The sequence below is a fragment of the Emys orbicularis genome, chromosome 6 (assembly GCF_028017835.1).
Source record: "Emys orbicularis isolate rEmyOrb1 chromosome 6, rEmyOrb1.hap1, whole genome shotgun sequence".
NCBI lineage: Eukaryota > Metazoa > Chordata > Testudines > Emydidae > Emys > Emys orbicularis.
The window spans coordinates 33,843,789-33,861,375 of NC_088688.1; the positions used below are offsets into that span (position 1 = coordinate 33,843,789).

General features: G+C 42.9%; 1 protein-coding gene across 1 annotated transcript in view; it reads right to left on the reverse strand.

The window, feature by feature from the left end:
- Nucleotides 1-11,822, reverse strand: part of ARL15 (ADP ribosylation factor like GTPase 15) — a 319,228-nt gene extending 307,406 nt beyond the window's left edge. Inside the window, exon 1 of the mRNA XM_065406746.1 lies at nt 11,388-11,822. Coding sequence (XP_065262818.1) covers nt 11,388-11,399 — 12 coding nt within the window. The 5' untranslated portion in view covers nt 11,400-11,822. The remainder of the gene's footprint in view (nt 1-11,387) is intronic.
- Between the last annotated feature and the right edge of the window lie 5,765 nt (nt 11,823-17,587).

Here is a 17,587-nt window from a genome sequence, read left to right on the forward strand (position 1 = left end):
TTGATAGAGATCTATAAAATCATGACAGTGAAGAAAGTGAATAGGGAAGTGTTACTTACTCCTTCACATCACACAAGAACCAGGGGTCACGCAATGAAATTAATAGGCAGAAGTTTAAAACAAAAAGAAATTCTTCACCCAATGCACAGCCCACCTGTGGAACTCGTTACCAGGGGATGTTGTGACGGTCAAAAGTACAACTGGTTTAAAAAACAGATAAGTTCGTGGAGAATAGGTCCATCAATGGCTATTAGCCAAGATGGTCAGGGATGCAACCCCATGCTCTGGGTGTCCCTAAATCTATGACTGCCAGATGCTGGGACTGGATGACAGGGGATTGGATCATGCAATAACTGCCTTGTTCTGTTCATTCCCTTTGATGTACCTGGCACTGGCCACTGTTGGAAGGCAGGATATACTGAACTAGACGGACCACTGGTCTGACGCAGTATGGCCATTCTTATGTTCACTCAGTCTTTTTACCCTCCTCTAAAGTCATAAATGAGATAAGGCACAGTTATCATGGACAAGATAGCCTCTCTCCCCACATCAGCACCTGCAATCCGAGGGGATCCCCCACATCAGCACCTGCAATCCGAGGGTAGTGTTCACAAGGGTTAAGAATCTTCAGGCACCTGTATCTGCCTAGAGTCTTGCCTCCTCTGGGGCCAACCCAATATTCATATTTGTTTTGGCTTTCCCCTATTTGCATTGGGGAGTGCTCCTGGACACCACCTGGATTTGCTCCATTTTCTGAGAAAAGCTACTTAATATATTGGTTTTGAATCTTGTGCCGCCTTCCCTTGTGAGGAAGGATTGTTTTCTAGTTTATGAAAACAGCCCCTTAAATGCCTATTACAGTAATTTTCTAGTTTTGTCTGTTTCTCTTGCGAGATCTCTAAAACCTAAGCAAGATTTTTCCATACCATGAGGAGTACACTTTCCATTCCAAAGAAAGAAAAACAGACTGGCAATATAGCTAAATGGTCCCCTATCACTGGATAGCGTTAATGTGAAGTAACGAGATGATGACATGGTCCAATTTCAATATACCTGTTACTTCTCTGTTAACAAGGAGCTACTGGTGTTCTTGATGTCCAGCCTGATCTTACCATACCTTAAAAGGAAAGATAAGGAGGCACATCTCACCCACCTTTTCTAAAATCAGAGAAGAGGAGAATTTCCCTCAGTCTCAAAGAGTATTGTTGCTCACTCTTCATCAGCCAACAGCCTCTCCACATGGTAAGCAGTTCAGATCACTAGGCAGACCAACAAGAAATTGTCCTGCAATCTTCACATTGTTCCTCCCTCATCCTTCCCACACACCTCTCAGGTGTCAACTGTCCCTATTCCTCTCCATAAAGTGAAAAATGTGAACTCAAAGTATGAATTTAGACGTAAACACTATTTCTGCTATAGCTGAGAGTTTTATACCAAAGAACTTCTACAATGCAGTTTTGCATTGTCAACAAACAATGCTGTGGCAACACTGAAAGTTGAAGATTTGAGATAGCATATAAAAAGTTGAAAACACAAAATAAACACCAAATATACAAAAATTGAGAGTCCAATTTTGTATGTGGGGGGGTTGTTTTTTTTAAATGGGTTATTTTTTATTTGCCCTCCAGTTTTAGAGCCTTAAGAGTTCATATTTTCAAATTTTAATCTACACCCACGAGGGCTAGAAATTTTTTTTTTAATTAAAGTTGATATTCTCATGCAATCACACCACTCCAGGAACTAGCACTATAAGAAAAACACCAAACCTTGTGAGACTTATGATGTCAGTGCTCGTAATCTTAACAATGAAAATGTACCAAACGTTGGAGCCTGCACTGAATATTAAAAGGAGGAATATGCAGTAGTTATTTTATTCATTTTCACAGCCAATAAAAACCTCTACTTTTAAACTGAACTTGAAACTCCCACAGAATTCAGCACTCCTATGTCAAATACAGAGCCCTTGTTGAAGAATTTAGGAACAGTGATATGGGTCCCTAGCTATACTGAATTTAGGGAGGGAGGTTGGAGGGGGAGGGAAGATCACAATATAGCCTATGCTACTTGTACCAAAGCCATACTTAAGCATATTTCCAAAACCAGAGAAAAACTTTTTTTTTTTTTAAACTAAAGACATGTAATATTCAGTGTCACTCTCACCACAGAAGCAGCAACACAATTTGAACTTAGCAGATTTAATTCAACCGTTTTTTCCTGCTTGCATCTGAAACCAAGTAAACTTTTTGGACATTCAAAAAAAAAAAAAAAAAGTGATTTCACAGAATCTAGCTCTGGAAATTATAGTCACATTTAGCTTAGAGACATTAGGCAGTCTCTTGTTTTCGCCAGGAAGCTTTATAAATATATAGTGTTTATAAATGTTATAGTGTTTATAACAACCACCTTAAAGTCAAGAGTTTACCAATGGAACTCAAATTTTCCAGTGACAACACAAACTAGTTTGAACTTTCGTTTTCATTATAATTTGGAAACAGAAATTTTCCCCCTTTCTGCCCACTCAAGTGTCAAAAGAATGATAAGGATATTGCTGTCTTAACTCCGTAAAACCTGATTACCCATTTTATAAAGCAGTTACAATCTTTAGTTCAGCAAATACTCCCCTTAATATGCATAGATTCTAAGCCCAGAAGGAACCACTGTGATCATCTAGTCTGACCTCCTGTATAACACAGGCCATAAAACTTCCCCAGAATAATTCTCAGAGCAGATCTTTTAGAAAAACATGTAATCTTGATTTTAAAATGGTCAGTAATGGAGAATCCAACACGACCTTTTGGTAAATTATTCCAATGGTTGATTACTCTCACAGTTAAAATTTTACATCTTATTTTCAGTCTGGATTGTCTAGCTTCAACTTCCAGCTATTGGATCATATTATACCTCTCTCTGGTAAACTGAAGAGCCTATAAAATATTTGTTCATCAGGTAGGGACTGACAGCCTGTAATCACGTCATCCCTTAGACTATCTATTTAGTTTAACACAGAGAAGGCTATCACTGTAATGCAAGTTTTTTAATCCTTTAATGATTCTTGTGGCTCTTCTCTGAACCCTTTCCAAATTATCAATATCCTTCTTGAACTGTGGGCACTAAAACTGGACACAGTATTCCAGCAGCAGTTGCACCAGTGCCAAATACAGGCTTAAATAATCTCTCTATTCCTACTCAAGATTGCCCTATTTATGCATCCCAGGACAACATTCACTCATTTGGCCAAAGCATCATACTGGGAGATCATGTTCAGATGATTATCCACCACGACCCCCCCAGATCTTTTTCAGTCACTGCTTCCCAGGATAGAATTCCCGCATCTGTAAGTATGGCCTCCATTCCTTTGTTCCTACATTTATACATTTACATTTAGCTGTATTAAAATACTTATTGTTTGCTTGCAACCAGTTTATCATGTGATCCAGATCACTCTATTAGTAACCTGACCTCTTCGTGATTTACTACTTCCTCAATTGTTGGGTCATCTGCAAACTTGATCAGTGATGATTTTATGTTTTCTTCCAAGTCATCAAAGCATTAAATAGCGTAGGACTAAGAACAGATTACTGTGGGACTCCACTGGAAACAGATCTGCTCCATTATGATTCCCCATTTATAGTTACATTTTGAGACCTATCAGTTAGCCAGTTTTTAGTCCATTTAATGTGTGCCATGTTAATTTTATATCATTCTAGTTTCTTAATCAAAGTGTTGGGTGGTACCCAGTCAAGAACCTTACAGATGTATATTATTTCAAACTCTATTACCTTTATCAAACTCGCAATCTCATTTAAAGAAAAAAAAAAAAAAATCAAATGTGTGTGACAGGATCTATTTTCCATAAACACATGTTGATTTGTATTAAGTTACTGCCTTTTAATTCTTTATTAATTGAGTCCCACATCAGCTGCTTCATTATCTTCGCCAGGATCTAGGTCAAGCTGAGTTGATTCTCTGAGAGAAGAGATATTGTCATGAGTAAGCTTCTTCAAGCACCTTGGATGAACCAGATTCTTGAGTTCACAACTTTGACACAGGTTTTTGTTTTTTCTTTTGTGATTTTTTTTGGGGGGGAGCGGGGAGGGTTGTTTTTTTAACTAGGAGGCAGCTCCCAGAATTACCGCCATTAGAGTACAGTGCTGCTTTTGACCACAATACTGCCAAACTATCAGAGACCTTGCAGTAGTTTTGGTTTGTAATGTACTTTTGCCACATCAGCTGCTTGAGGTTACAATATCTCAGAAAATTGCTTTTGATGCAAGTTACTTTCCTAGTTCCTGCCTACAATAGAAATAAGCAGCAGAGCTTCCTTCACGACCAGGAGAAACAACATTCATGACTCCAGACCACATGATAATGCACACCCAATGATCTTGCATCCATAATTTGCCTTCTTTCCCCATGTTATTTCTGTACCTAGTACCATCTTTTATAGCTCTCCATATATTAAAGTGCCTCATAAGCAAAGTCACAAATGCCTGCCATACTTCTTAAACAGATGGAGAGGATGATACCTTGAGATAAGCCAGCAATCTTTAGAGGGCACAATGCTTCCAAGAATGGCAACTGGACACCTCAGCCAAAATATAACCCAATAGTCTGTACTGATTGTATATAGCTACAGAAAGAGATAAGTAATAACTGATGAGAGGGGAATTTTTTTAATGGTTGCAGGGCAAGGAAGTAAGGAGGAAGGGAATGCCAAACATTCACCTGCTAGTAACATTATAGGTAATAAAAGAGGTATACAAACACCAATGCCAAATAACCCTAAAGAAAAACCCCAGCATATCCCTGGTGTGAGATCTCCCCTCCTCCTCATCCAATGGACAGTAAATACTTGTCTAGAAAATGTTAGTGAAAAGCAATTCTCACATGGGAACGGCTGCTCTGATAGTTCACTTGAAAAATAATCATGAAAGGAATATTTCAGCAGCCTGTCTCAGAGTGTACAAGTAATAAAGGAGTAGTAAGGGGGGGGGGGGGGGGGGAGAGAAAAAAAAAAAGCCACCATGAAGTAGATCAGAAACCACTGAATGATAACCTACCACAGATTACCACTTGCATAGCCATACCCACCTATAATTCTGATTAGATTATAAAAGGAACTATGGTAAGGGTAGGCTTTCAATGATGGATACCACATTGATAGACAGTAGATCAGGGGTCGGCAACGTTCGGCACGCGGCTCGCCAGGGTAAGCACCCTAGCGGGCCGGGCCAGTTCATTTACCTGCTGACGCAGCAGGTTCGGCCGATCGCGAAATTGTTTCAGGTCACAAACAATTTTAGGCCAGTACATCCCTCGCCCGCGCCGCTTCCCGCCGCCCCCATTGGCCCGGGACGGCGAACCGCGGCCAGCGGGGGCCGCGATCGGCCGAACCTGCTGCGTCAGCAGGTAAATAAACTGGCCCGGCCCGCTAGGGTGCTTACCCTGGCGAGCCGCATGCCAAACGTTGCCGACCCCTGCAGTAGATGATAGATGAGAGACTATTTTGGAGACACCACATTTGAACTTTAAACAAGTTGAACTACATTGAACTTTAAACAAATCATGAAAGCTAAAATGCTTTGACCAAACTGTACTCAGGAATTGCAGCTTAAAGTCAATGAGACTTGTGCTCCTAAGTCACTTAAGTGCCTAAATATGGGTTTAGCAGCTAAGGTTAGAAAATTTTGACCACTGTTTAATAAAGTTATTGTGAACTATTTTAATGTATTGAAAGTCTAAATAACTTTTCGTTGTTAACAATGAAGTAATTATGTTTGATATGACAAAGATGATATGCCACTTAGAGAAAAGTTTAATACAAATACCAATTTTAGCCCTTGATGCTTCAAACATTTATGCACACGCTTAACTTAAAGGACATGAAGTCAATGGGACTATCCAGGTGAGTAAGATTATGTAGCCTGCTTAACTGTATGCAAAATCAGGGACTAATTTTCAATACAATTTTTTTTGCCTATAGCACTTTTGTAAAACTCCAATACGATACACTAGCAACATGGCCATTTTAAAAATCTGATTTTATTATAAAATTTTAATAAAAAGTTACAGTAGGACAAATTTCAAAATTAGTTTTACAAGCCCTTATTCAGATTTAAATCAATTACTTTTTTTAAATCTGGAGAAGAGAAAATTCAGGGGGGACATGATAACAAAAGGCTGTTATAAAGAGGAGGATGATAAATTGTTCTCCACAGCCACTGAGGACAAGACACATAATGGGGCTTAAATTGCAGCAAGGGAGATTTAGGTTAGACATTAGGAAAGCACTGGAACAAATTACTTAGGGAGGTTGTGGAATCTCCATTTTTAAGAACAGGCTAGACAAACACCTGTCAGGGATGGTGAAGATAATAGTTCTGCCAAAGAGAGCGGGGAATGAACTAGATTATATATTGAGGTCCCTTCCAGTCCTACATTTGTATGATTTCCCTGAAATCTCATGAGTTTAATCACTTTGATTAAGTTGCTCCACCCTGACAAAGTAGCTTTCACAATATTTGAAAGAGGTAAAAGCATCAGACTGATGTTTTTCATTAAAAGAAAACTATTGAGTATGCAGTACAAATCATGCATGCCCTTAAGGAAGTTTCTAGCGAAAGGCTCCTCAGCCACCTAAGCTTTGCATTATACATTTTGAATATAAGAGTCAAAGTGATGCAGCTGTTCATGCTACAAGCTTTCCAGAACAGCTTAAAACTAAATAGGAGGTCTGGTCAAAAGCCATACTTTACACAAGATGTGGCTTGTCCATAATTTCCTACTTGAACCATAGTGCACTGAACATATACCATCCAACTCAAGTCTAAATTAGGATTAGAATTCTTTATAGCTTTCTTTAGTGAAAGCTCCAGATGCAAGACAAGAAAACATGAGGATTCTCATATGAGGTACATCAAAGGACTATGTACATACAGAAGTTTTACTGCTGTAACAACCAGTATAAGACAGTATAACACAGGGGCTTGTACTGGTATAGTTTATTCCAATATGGGAAGGGGAATAACCTATGACAATAAATGGGTCTATCCTAGGGATTGTACAGGTATAACTTGTTTAAAAAAAAAAATCACACCCCTAACAAAAACAGCTATACCAGTACAAAAAAATGTGTAGACCCAGCCCAAGCATGTGGAACATTTCTTTGTTACTTTTTTAGATTTAGACACCATGCTCCCACCCTTCCCAGGGGACGGAACAAACCTAGACTACTACACAGGGTACAATTACCCCTGAGAGGATAGCCGTGGTAGGGGTCAGTTAGTGACAGTGCTCGGTACTACAGGAAACATGCACAGAGAAGGAACAGTTTCTGTACTCCTGGTCTAACAGAAATACAGAAAAAGATGGACGCAGGCCAGGAGTCAAAGCTAATTTTGGGTCTGGTCCTGAGGATGCTCAAACACTGCTCAACATTCTGCTGATATTAGTGGGTGTTGCAAATGCTTTGACTTCTTGGGATCAAGCCCTTTGAAGCCAACCATGAGAAGCTCCAACCAAAAGAAGTGCCTATAGTATGCATGGCCTTCATTGCAAGGATCTTGGCGTGAAAGCCTGGGAGAGGGCTGCTGGTGGATAGCGGGAGCCTGCAGCAGCCTCCCCCATCCTATCCTACTTCCCATTACCCTTCGCTTCCTCCCAGTGCCCTTCCCCATTTTGCTTGTCACCATTTCAGCCTCTCACCTACCTCCCTCTCTGGAAAGGGCCTGTTGCAGCCAAGACCTACTTAGTCCTTCCACCACAATGCCAGCTGCTTCATGCTAGCTGGGCACCAAGGGGAGCATCAACAGCACAGAAGAAAACTCCCTGCTCTCAGGGCTGATTCACAGTGGCCCCTGATCAATGAGAGGAATCACTGCTTGGTCCTTGCAACCCACCTGGATAAGAGATTAAGCGAGGCAGAAATACATGACACCAAGCAGCTTCGGCTACAACTTACAATCAGCTTTCACGATTTCCTTCACATGCATCGTTTTTCTACCACCCCATGAAAGTCACTCTGTGACTAGCATCCAGATTTGGATGCAAATACAACCAACAATGTCAGTCACCACTGCTATTCCTGCGTACCAAATAGCGAAGGTCTCTATTCTAACAGAGTGCAATGAGCCTCTGTCCTCCAGGCTGACTAAATGAGTGGTATGAAAATTTTCACCTGACTGACCACTCACATATGTTTTGTCTGAGCAGATTGTGAATGCTTCCTGGACCACTGTCCTTTACCAAAGGGCATGGCCATGTACCACCATTCACAGGCTATTTCATGGAGAAGAGGCAGAAGAGATAAAAGCTAAGAAATAAGTTGTCAGCCAAACTAAAACTCACATCTCAATGCTCAAGCTTTTTTGGGAGGAAGAAAATGAAGGCTAGATTAAAAAAAAAAAAAAAAAAAAATACACTGTATGCATCCGAAAGCAACACACTGTAACTGCCAGAGAGAATTTGTTCTTGTTTCAGAGTTTCACACAGATATGAACACAAATTCAACCTTTTATTCCTTTATTTTGAAAAACTGTTTTTTGTTTGAAACTGTTGGTACTGAATAGTGCAATTATTCTCACTCTAAGAAAAGGGGGGACATCTTTCTCTGCTGTGAAAATTATGGTCACATCAGTAGTCAACGTTCTCTGGTCCTAAATGGAGGCAGCTTAGAGACTGGCCCATGTCAACACCGGATCAGTTTTTGGATTTGAGCTGTGAATGCAGCTCTCCCCACCTATAAAAAAACCAACCTGGTTGAAGTAGGGACGTGTAGTCCAAACCCCCAAATTTTGTATAGTGCAGCAAATGTACAAGGCAGTGTACAATAGGTGAATTGTGACGAACAATCAAGATCCTGTCTTGAAGAGGCTACATTCCAAAAAACTCTTGCAGTTACAGTACCAAATGAAATAAAAACTACAGGACCACTTCACAAAAGATATGCAAAAGACTTCTCTTAAGAAATAAAGCAAGAGGAAGTTTGTCATATTGTAAGTGAAACATCATTCCAAGCATGCTGGGCTGCTTGAAAGAAGGCATGAAGTTAGGAATGGACAAAGGGAGCAGCTAGGCCAGTATTCTCAACCAGGGGTACGTATAAACCTGGGGGGGTACACAGAGGTCTTCCATGGAGTACATCAATTCATAAATTTGTCTAGTTTTACAGCAGGCTACATAAAATCACTAGTGAAGACAGTACAAACTAAAATTTCATACAGACAATGACTTGTTTATACTGATCTATATACTATACAATAAAATATAAGTACAATATTTATATTCCAATTGATTTATTTTATAATTATAAGGTAAAAATGAGAAAGTTAGCAATTTTTTGTAATAGTGTGCTATGACACTTTTGTATTTGTATGTCTAATTTTGTAAGCAAGTCGTTTTTAACCGAGGTGAAATTTGGAGGTACGCAAGACAAAGACTCCTGAAAGGGGTACAATAGTCTGGAAAGGTTGAGAACCACTGAGCTAGGCAACCGGCCTGGCTGGAGCATAAGGAACAGGAAAAAGGTACAAGAGTGTATTTATATTTCTTTTTTAAAAGCTGCTCTCCCCACAACCCTACATTAGTTTGCAAACACACTACCAGTTTTCAAAATTCATTAAACTTATTAAATCTCACAATGATGTATGTTCCACAGAATTTCCATAGCAGTCTTGCAGGTTAGCTTTTGCTGTGAAAAGTCCATGAGATAGCTAGTTTCATCTGGACATAAGTCGATGGAGGAAAACGTAAACTGCTCCAGGCTCTTGAGAAGCCACTGCAAGGCTGCACTTGGGACACAGCAAGTTCACTGTCGGTATTCTATTAACTAGGTTCTTAAAGAGAAATTTACCTACCATTTCAATTATGCAGAGCTCTCCCTTCCTGACTCAAGCCTAGCATACAACTTATAAACATGAAGTTTTTAAATAAAGCATTTCCACTCCAAAATAAATCCAAGCTGCATGTATTCAAACCCAACATTTAGGTAAGTGTTGAATATATTGTTTTTGTTTGTTTTCTAGGTAGCTCCATCAGCGGAGGGGGGGGGAGGGGGGGAAAACAGGTCAGCTGTTTCATGCTGCTTTCACTTCAATGGTGCAAACTTGCAACACAAAGGACAAAGAGGTCTTGCTCACTAGTCAACAAGAATCTCTAAAACTCACAATTGTGTGTGTCATGTGTAAGAAAGAACTAGATAAAGATTAGAGCTTCAAATGCCAAGAAAAAATACCTTCATCTCACGGGACACTAACATCTTCCTACTAGATGGGATGGCAAGAAGAGAGCTCCCTTTCATTTAAAATGTTTACTAGTAAACAAAAAGTAAAACCATAACACCTTGAAAAAAATATGAAACTTGGAGTTGAATTGAGAGAGAATGTTCATTAGTCTCCCATTTTAAATTTAAGAAATCAGTTAAGCAGGAATCACACTAAAATGTGACTATCCAGCTCACTACACAGCCTAGCCATTTGGTACATTTTCTTAGTAGCGACCCATACATTAGAGTATGAACAAGTTAACTGCCACCCTGGCCTGAAGTACACACCTGTGATACAATCTCTGCAGACAAATAAGGGCAACATTCATTAAGCAACATTAAAGTTACTTGTGAATACCAAACTACTCAGGTGCAGTACTGGTCATGCCCAAGGTTACAATTTAGTTCATTCAACCCTATCCTATGTTAATGCATTTAGGAAAAAAACACTGACCTAGGCCATAACTTTAGAGATCTAATAACAACCAAATGAGTGGGGATACAGAGCACTTTAGCAAAACCATTCTGGTTTATTGGCCTTTAATAGTTCTGTAAAAAAGTGATAAAGATCGAACAAGAGAAATACTCCCATTTCCCAATCAGGAACTCACGCAAGGACTTATTGGAAAAGTTCTCCAGACACACACACAGCTAGACATGTGTGCGCCCTTAGAGCGGATTACAACATTGGAGAGGAAAAAAAAATCATACTTAGAATTATCCCACAGAGCCTTCTCTGGATTATTGACACTGTATTAAAAGTGTGTGTGTGTATACACACTATGTTCCCAGACACATGCACACTTTTAATACAGTGTCAATAATCCAGAGAAGGCTCTGTGGGATAATTCTATGCCTGATAAAGTATGATCTTTCTCCAATGTTGTAAAGCTGCCCTGAGAGCGGATTTAAGTTTTTCTTTTACATACTCACTTTAGGGTTCCACCAGTCTCCAATACAAGCCTTTAAAACACCATGTAGCAACAAATGCAATTTTCTATGTAAATGTTATTATAATAGCGTATTCTATAACAGGTGTGGCTGAGCCAATTTACCATGAGGATGCAAGACAGGAAAGAAAGGAGAGCGAGTTGGGGGGAGCACACAATTTACACCCAATACGTACCAGATAATCCATGTACTGGTGAATAGAGAGGATCTGTTGTTGCTCGGCGTTCTCTGCTCCTCTCGGACGGATTTAGGTGGGAGTGGGTCTCTGCTGCCAGAACGTCTCAGGATTACAAAGGGCTGAGTGGGTCTGCTGCTGCTATTCAGGAGGAGTTTTGGTTGGAAGGTCTCTGCTGCTGCTGCTAACGGGTCTCTGAAGCGTGGCGTCTCTAACGTTCTTTGCAGGAAAGTCTTTGGGGTGCAAAGGGGAGGGAGCAAGTTTCCCTGGGTATCAGGAAGGTCTCTGTTACCCCTGCTAGGAAGATCCCAGCGGAGACACGAAGGGTCCCTGCTGCCAGCAGGAAGGTGCAGTGGTCTCTGGTACTGCTGCTGAGCAGGGGAGTCCCAGGGGTGTAGGGTGGGGTGAGGTCTCTGCAGCTAGCAGGAAGGTCCCAGCGCGGTGGGTGGTCTCTGTTATTGCTGCTGAGAGGAGGGGTGCAGGGGGCTCCGTTCCTGGCAGGATGGTCCCAGCAAGGTAGGGGTGGGGTAGGGTCGGGTCTCTGGCAGGAAGGTCCCCCCAGCACCGCCTTCCCAGGCAGAGGGCGGGTATCTGGGGCTGTCACTGCTGCCCGCCCTCCCCTGCTGCCCAGGCTAACGCTGCACGCTTCTCCCCACGACGGGCAGAGGAGACTCGGCGGGGGAGGAGCACGGGACAGCCCTGAGCCTGTGGAGCCCGCAGCGCCCGATGTTTCAGGAACTGGGGAGCACTCTCCCCGCAGCGTCACCATCAGCTGATCACACACGTGGGACGCCGAGAGGAGACTCTTAAAGGGACACACACAGCGCTCGAGGGGAGGCGTGTCCCGGGCGCGGAGCGGGGCAGTGCAAAGGGAGGGGCTGGGTGCGGTGGATGGACCGCGGGGACTCTGGCTGCGGGCACCTGGCGCCCTATGCTGACCGGGACCCCGGCTCCGACCCACCCACATCGCAGGTTTGGGGAGGTTCCCTCAGACAGGCCGCAAGAGGCAGCATCGGCGGTGGGTGTTGGCTGCTGAGGGGGGAGGTTGAGTGGCATGATGCCCTCCCCGCACCCCAGGGCGCTGCGCTTCCCGCCTGCCTTCGCCCACCCTGCGGCTGTAGCGTTCCCCTGCTTCCCATGCGCGTGTGGACCTGGGCGCACGTGCTCTTCCCTCAGAGGTCCCGCCCTTTCTTACATCTGCTTGGACAGGGCCGGTGGGGATCCGGCGGGCCTTGTGGTCCCTCTACCTACCACACACACCCACACCGCCTCCACCCCCTGCAGCTCCATCTCCCTTCACTCCCTCCTGTGGTCGCGTCTTGCCACCTTCCTGGTCTGTGCGCCACTCGCATAGCGCCCCCCCCATCACATCACTCCTGCAGCTGCTGCTTGCTTCCCCTGCCATGCCCACCTCCCCCCCCTTTCCCCCCAGCTGTGTGTTGCTCCCTGAGCCTGGTTGCCCTTTTTCATAGATTCAAGGACTGGAAGGGACCTAGAGAGGTCATCGAGTCCAGTCCCCTGCCCTCATGGCAGGACCAAATACTGTCTAGACCATCCCTGATCGACATTTATCTAACCTACTCTTAAATATCTCCAGAGATGGAGATTCCACAACCTCCCTAGGCAATCTATTCCAGTGTTTAACCACCCTGACAGTTAGGAACTTTTTCCTAATATCCAACCTAGACCTCCCTTGCTGCAGTTTAAGCCCATTGCTTCTTGTTCTATCCTCAGAGGCTAAGGTGAACAAGTTTTCTCCCTCCTCCTTATGACACCCTTTTAGATACCTGAAAACTGCTATCATGTCCCCTCTCAGTCTTCTCTTTTCCAAACTAAACAAACCCAATTCTTTCAGCCTTCCTTCATAGGTCATGTTCTCAAGACCTTTAATCATTCTTGTTGCTCTTCTCTGGACCCTCTCCAATTTCTCCACATCTTTCTTGAAATGCGGTGCCCAGAATTGGACACAATACTCCAGCTGAGGCCTAACCAGCGCAGAGTAGAGCGGAAGAATGACTTCTCGTGTCTTGCTCACAACACACCTGTTAATACATCCCAGAATCATGTTTGCTTTTTTTGCAACAGCATCACACTGTTGACTCATATTTAGCTTGTGGTCCACTATAACCTCTAGATCCCTTTCTGCTGTACTCCTTCCTAGACAGTCTCTTCCCATTCTGTATGTGTGAAACTGATTTTTCCTTCCTAAGTGGAGCACTTTGCATTTGTCTTTGTTAAACTTCATCCTGTTTACCTCAGACCATTTCTCCAATTTGTCCAGATCATTTTGAATTATGACCCTGTCCTCCAAAGCAGTTGCAATCCCTCCCAGTTTGGTATCATCCGCAAACTTAATAAGCGTACTTTCTATGCCAATATCTAAGTCGTTAATGAAGATATTGAACAGAGCCGGTCCCAAAACAGACCCCTGCGGAACCCCACTTGTTATGCCTTTCCAGCAGGATTGGGAACCATTAATAACAACTCTCTGAGTACGGTTATCCATCCAGTTATGCACCCACCTTATAGTAGCCCCATCTAAATTGTATTTGCCTAGTTTATCGATAAGAATATCATGCGAGACCGTATCAAATGCCTTACTAAAGTCTAGGTATACCCCATCCACAGCTTCTCCCTTATCCATAAGACTCATTATCCTATTCACCTGCACTTGTGATTTCCCTTTGTTTGATCCCCCCTTCACTGCACGCATCCTCCCCACTCATATGCCCCCCACTCCCAGTGCAGCCTGGGGAGCTGATTTTTCTCCCACAGTGCTGCTTGTAATCCCCCGCCTCCGTTCACTGGTTTTGGTTACCCTTCCATTTTATAAGGTGGAGTCCTAGTACCCAAACCCCACGAAAGCTTATGCCCAAATAAATTTGTTAGTCTCTAAGGTGCCACAAGGACTCCTCTTTTTTTTTTTTTTTCTGATAAAGACTAACACAGCTACCCCTCTGAAACCTGTTTTCACCTTTCCGCAGTGGTCCTTTTTAAAGCACCAAGTACATACAGATACAGTAGAACACTGTCTAAGCCTCCATTGTCTGCGCTCCCTGTTAACCAAACTGGGTGGCCCGAGCCCTACCTGTTCTCCTGACTATCTGAATTTTTGATTGTCCGATCTGGCCCTGGTCCCAGTTAGATTGGATAATCGGAGTTCTACTCTATATGGTCTGAACTTTATTCTGTTTGCACATTATAAATGTGATCAAGTCATGACCATCACTTAGATATGTTACCATTCATTTTTAGTTCTGTGATCAGTTCCTCTTTATCTGTCAAGGTGCGGTCTAATATAGAATGCAACGTGTTTTGAAGGAGGAAATTGCCATCTATAATATTTAGGTTTCAGAGTAGCAGCCGTGTTAGTCTGTATCCGCAAAAATAACAGGAGTACTTGTGGCACCTTAGAGACTAACAAATTTATTAGAGCATAAGCTTTCGTGGGCTACAACCCACTTCTTCGGATGCATATAGAGTGAACCATATATTGTCCTCAATATATGGTTCACTCTATATGCATCCGAAGAAGTGGGTTGTAGCCCACGAAAGCTTATGCTCTAATAAATTTGTTAGTCTCTAAGGTGCCACAAGTACTCCTGTTATTTTTATAATATTTAGAAATCCCAGGATATTTTAGTATGGGGAGTATGAGACTTGCAGCACGTCACTCAAATTGAAGTCCCCCATGATCACTCAGTTTTTTTCCCCCTACACATTATAGATAGGTGAAAAAGGAGGTGGTCAACCTCTTCCCTAGTGTGATCTGGTGGGGATTAGTTGGTGTCTGCTACAGCCCATCTTATGTTTATCTGTTAGGACATTAATCCATATGCATTCTGGATCATATTATTCCAAGTTATCAGTCTCTCAAATAGGTAATACCATTTTTGACAGAGTGTAACTCCCCCTCCCCTTCTGCTCCCTCACTCCTTCCTAAATAGATTATAAAAATTGATTTTAACATTCCCATCATAGAACTCATCCCACCAGATATTAGTAATACCAACTAGGTCAAATTTAGAAATCCACATTCCTTTCGTTTGTTACCTAGAGTCCTAGGATCAGTGTACAGTATAAGCAATTAAACAATTTCTTGTCTGCATGTTGTTTGATTGCTGATTAATTTTGTTCTCAACATCTCAATTTTGTTATGCGCTCATATCATCACTTTTTTTACCCTCCCCTTTTGTTTTAGTTTAACATGCTCCTGACTACACTAGCCAGCCTGTCTCTGAGAAGATTGGTCACCCTTCTACTGAGGTGGAGGGCGATCCTGTCCCATCCCCCTAGATGAACCAATGTTCCACAAAACTAAACCCCTCCACCTTACACCACTTACCTAACCAGCAGTTCATTTCAAGAATCTTCTATCTTCCTTTATTCCCCTTCTTCCACTAGTTCTGGGGGCCCCCCACTCTTCAGTCCCTGGGGAGTATGCTCAAGTGGCCACAGCCCCATTGCTGTCTGCCATGCCCCCTCAGTCCACCTCTGCCACCTTCTTCTCCATCTACGGTGGCCAGGGCCCCTGCCCAACCCTGACCAAGAGGCACAGTGTCTGCTGCCTTTTGGTGGCCACCTCACCCCACACTAACTTATATGCAGGCATTAGCAGGGGTGGTGGGGCCCTTGGCCAGAGTGGTAGCCTCCAAGACATAGGGGAAAAGTCATTTTCTTCCTAGCATCAGAGGCCACTGCCCAAGAGGTGATGGAGAAGGGTGTCTCAGTTGCGGGGCCCTCTTCATCCCCCTTGAGCCTTTGGATGGTTATCTCCAAACTGCCCTTCCTCCCCAGTGCTACCTCCTACTTCTCCTGTCTACCCTCAGGAAATTAGTCTTCCCTTTCCACTCTTTCCCATTGGGCTGCAAGGACCCCACCCCTCCATCATGTGTTTTTATTCCACTGGCAAGTTACGCCCCAGTTGCCACCAGCAGTGCATGATGGAGGTAGCCTGAAGGGATAACAACATTCCTGGGTTCTATCCAGACCAGTGAGGAGCTATGTCACCACTTACCTTGCAACTTGGGATGCCTTACTATACTTTGCTACTGTAGCTCCCAAACTGGGTTCCTCACAAAAAGCATGCAGGTCCCACCCTGAGTGTCTGCATATAGCCACAGCCCTGGTCCAGCAGCTCTGACCCCATCAGCCTGTCAGCTAACTCCAGCCACATGCTGGCTTCCAGCAGCCTTAGTTACTACTTTCAGGGTGACCCCAACACACTCCCAGTCCCAGATTTCCCAATATGTGTTCTGCACTGTCCTGTCTTCTCCTGGACAGTCCAGATAGATTGGGTCCATAACCCCTCTAAGGGGCTATGAGCATAGTCTGCTAAAAGGAGATACCCAAACAATTCACAACCCTGGATTAGTTTTAATTAAGGAATAAAACAAGTTTAAATCCATCTCTTCGTAGTTATATTGAGTGAGTACAAGTAGCAAGGCATTAAAGTCAGAAATGGTTACAAGAAAAAATAGAGGACTCTTTCTAAACTTAAACTAGACTTTGTTTAAAGTGAAGTTCTCGCCACAGGTTTTCAGTAATATTGCTGACCAAATTCTCAGACCAGTATCTGCTCCCAAAGTTCAATGGCTGTTTCTTTTGCTGTCTTAAGTGAAGAGAGAGATGGAGAGGGAAAGAGAACCTGGGATGTTTCTGCCCCTCACTTTTATAGTTTGGTCCCCTTTGAAATGTATTTTCTTGAGGGTTACCCCTAAAGTTCATTCCTGCTGTTAGGATAGAGACAAGGAGTCTCGTGAAAGAGGCTTCAGGCTGTTTGCTGAAATGCAGATTTACCTTGTCTCCCTCTTACTGTTTCAAGGACCTTGTTTACCCCATATGTACACTGAGGTAAACAAATTCCTTTGTTTAAGACCTGCTTGACCAGTTCTGCCTAATCGGGGATGCATGTGCTTAAACATTTGCCACCCTCATCATTCAGGGAAATGCATAACTTTACATATCATGATGAAATGTGTGTAGCAAAATCATATGATTGACTACTGAGTTATTAGTTTTCAAATGATACCTTACAAGGCATATTCTGTACAAAGATTATTCACCTCCTACACTCCACTGTAATAAAGGGGTGCATTCGGTCACAGGGGTCCTTTGTGGTGCTCTACCAGAGCTCCTCACTATAACATCCAATGCCAAAGCCTTGGGCACCGAGTTCATCATGGCACCTGGTACCCAGT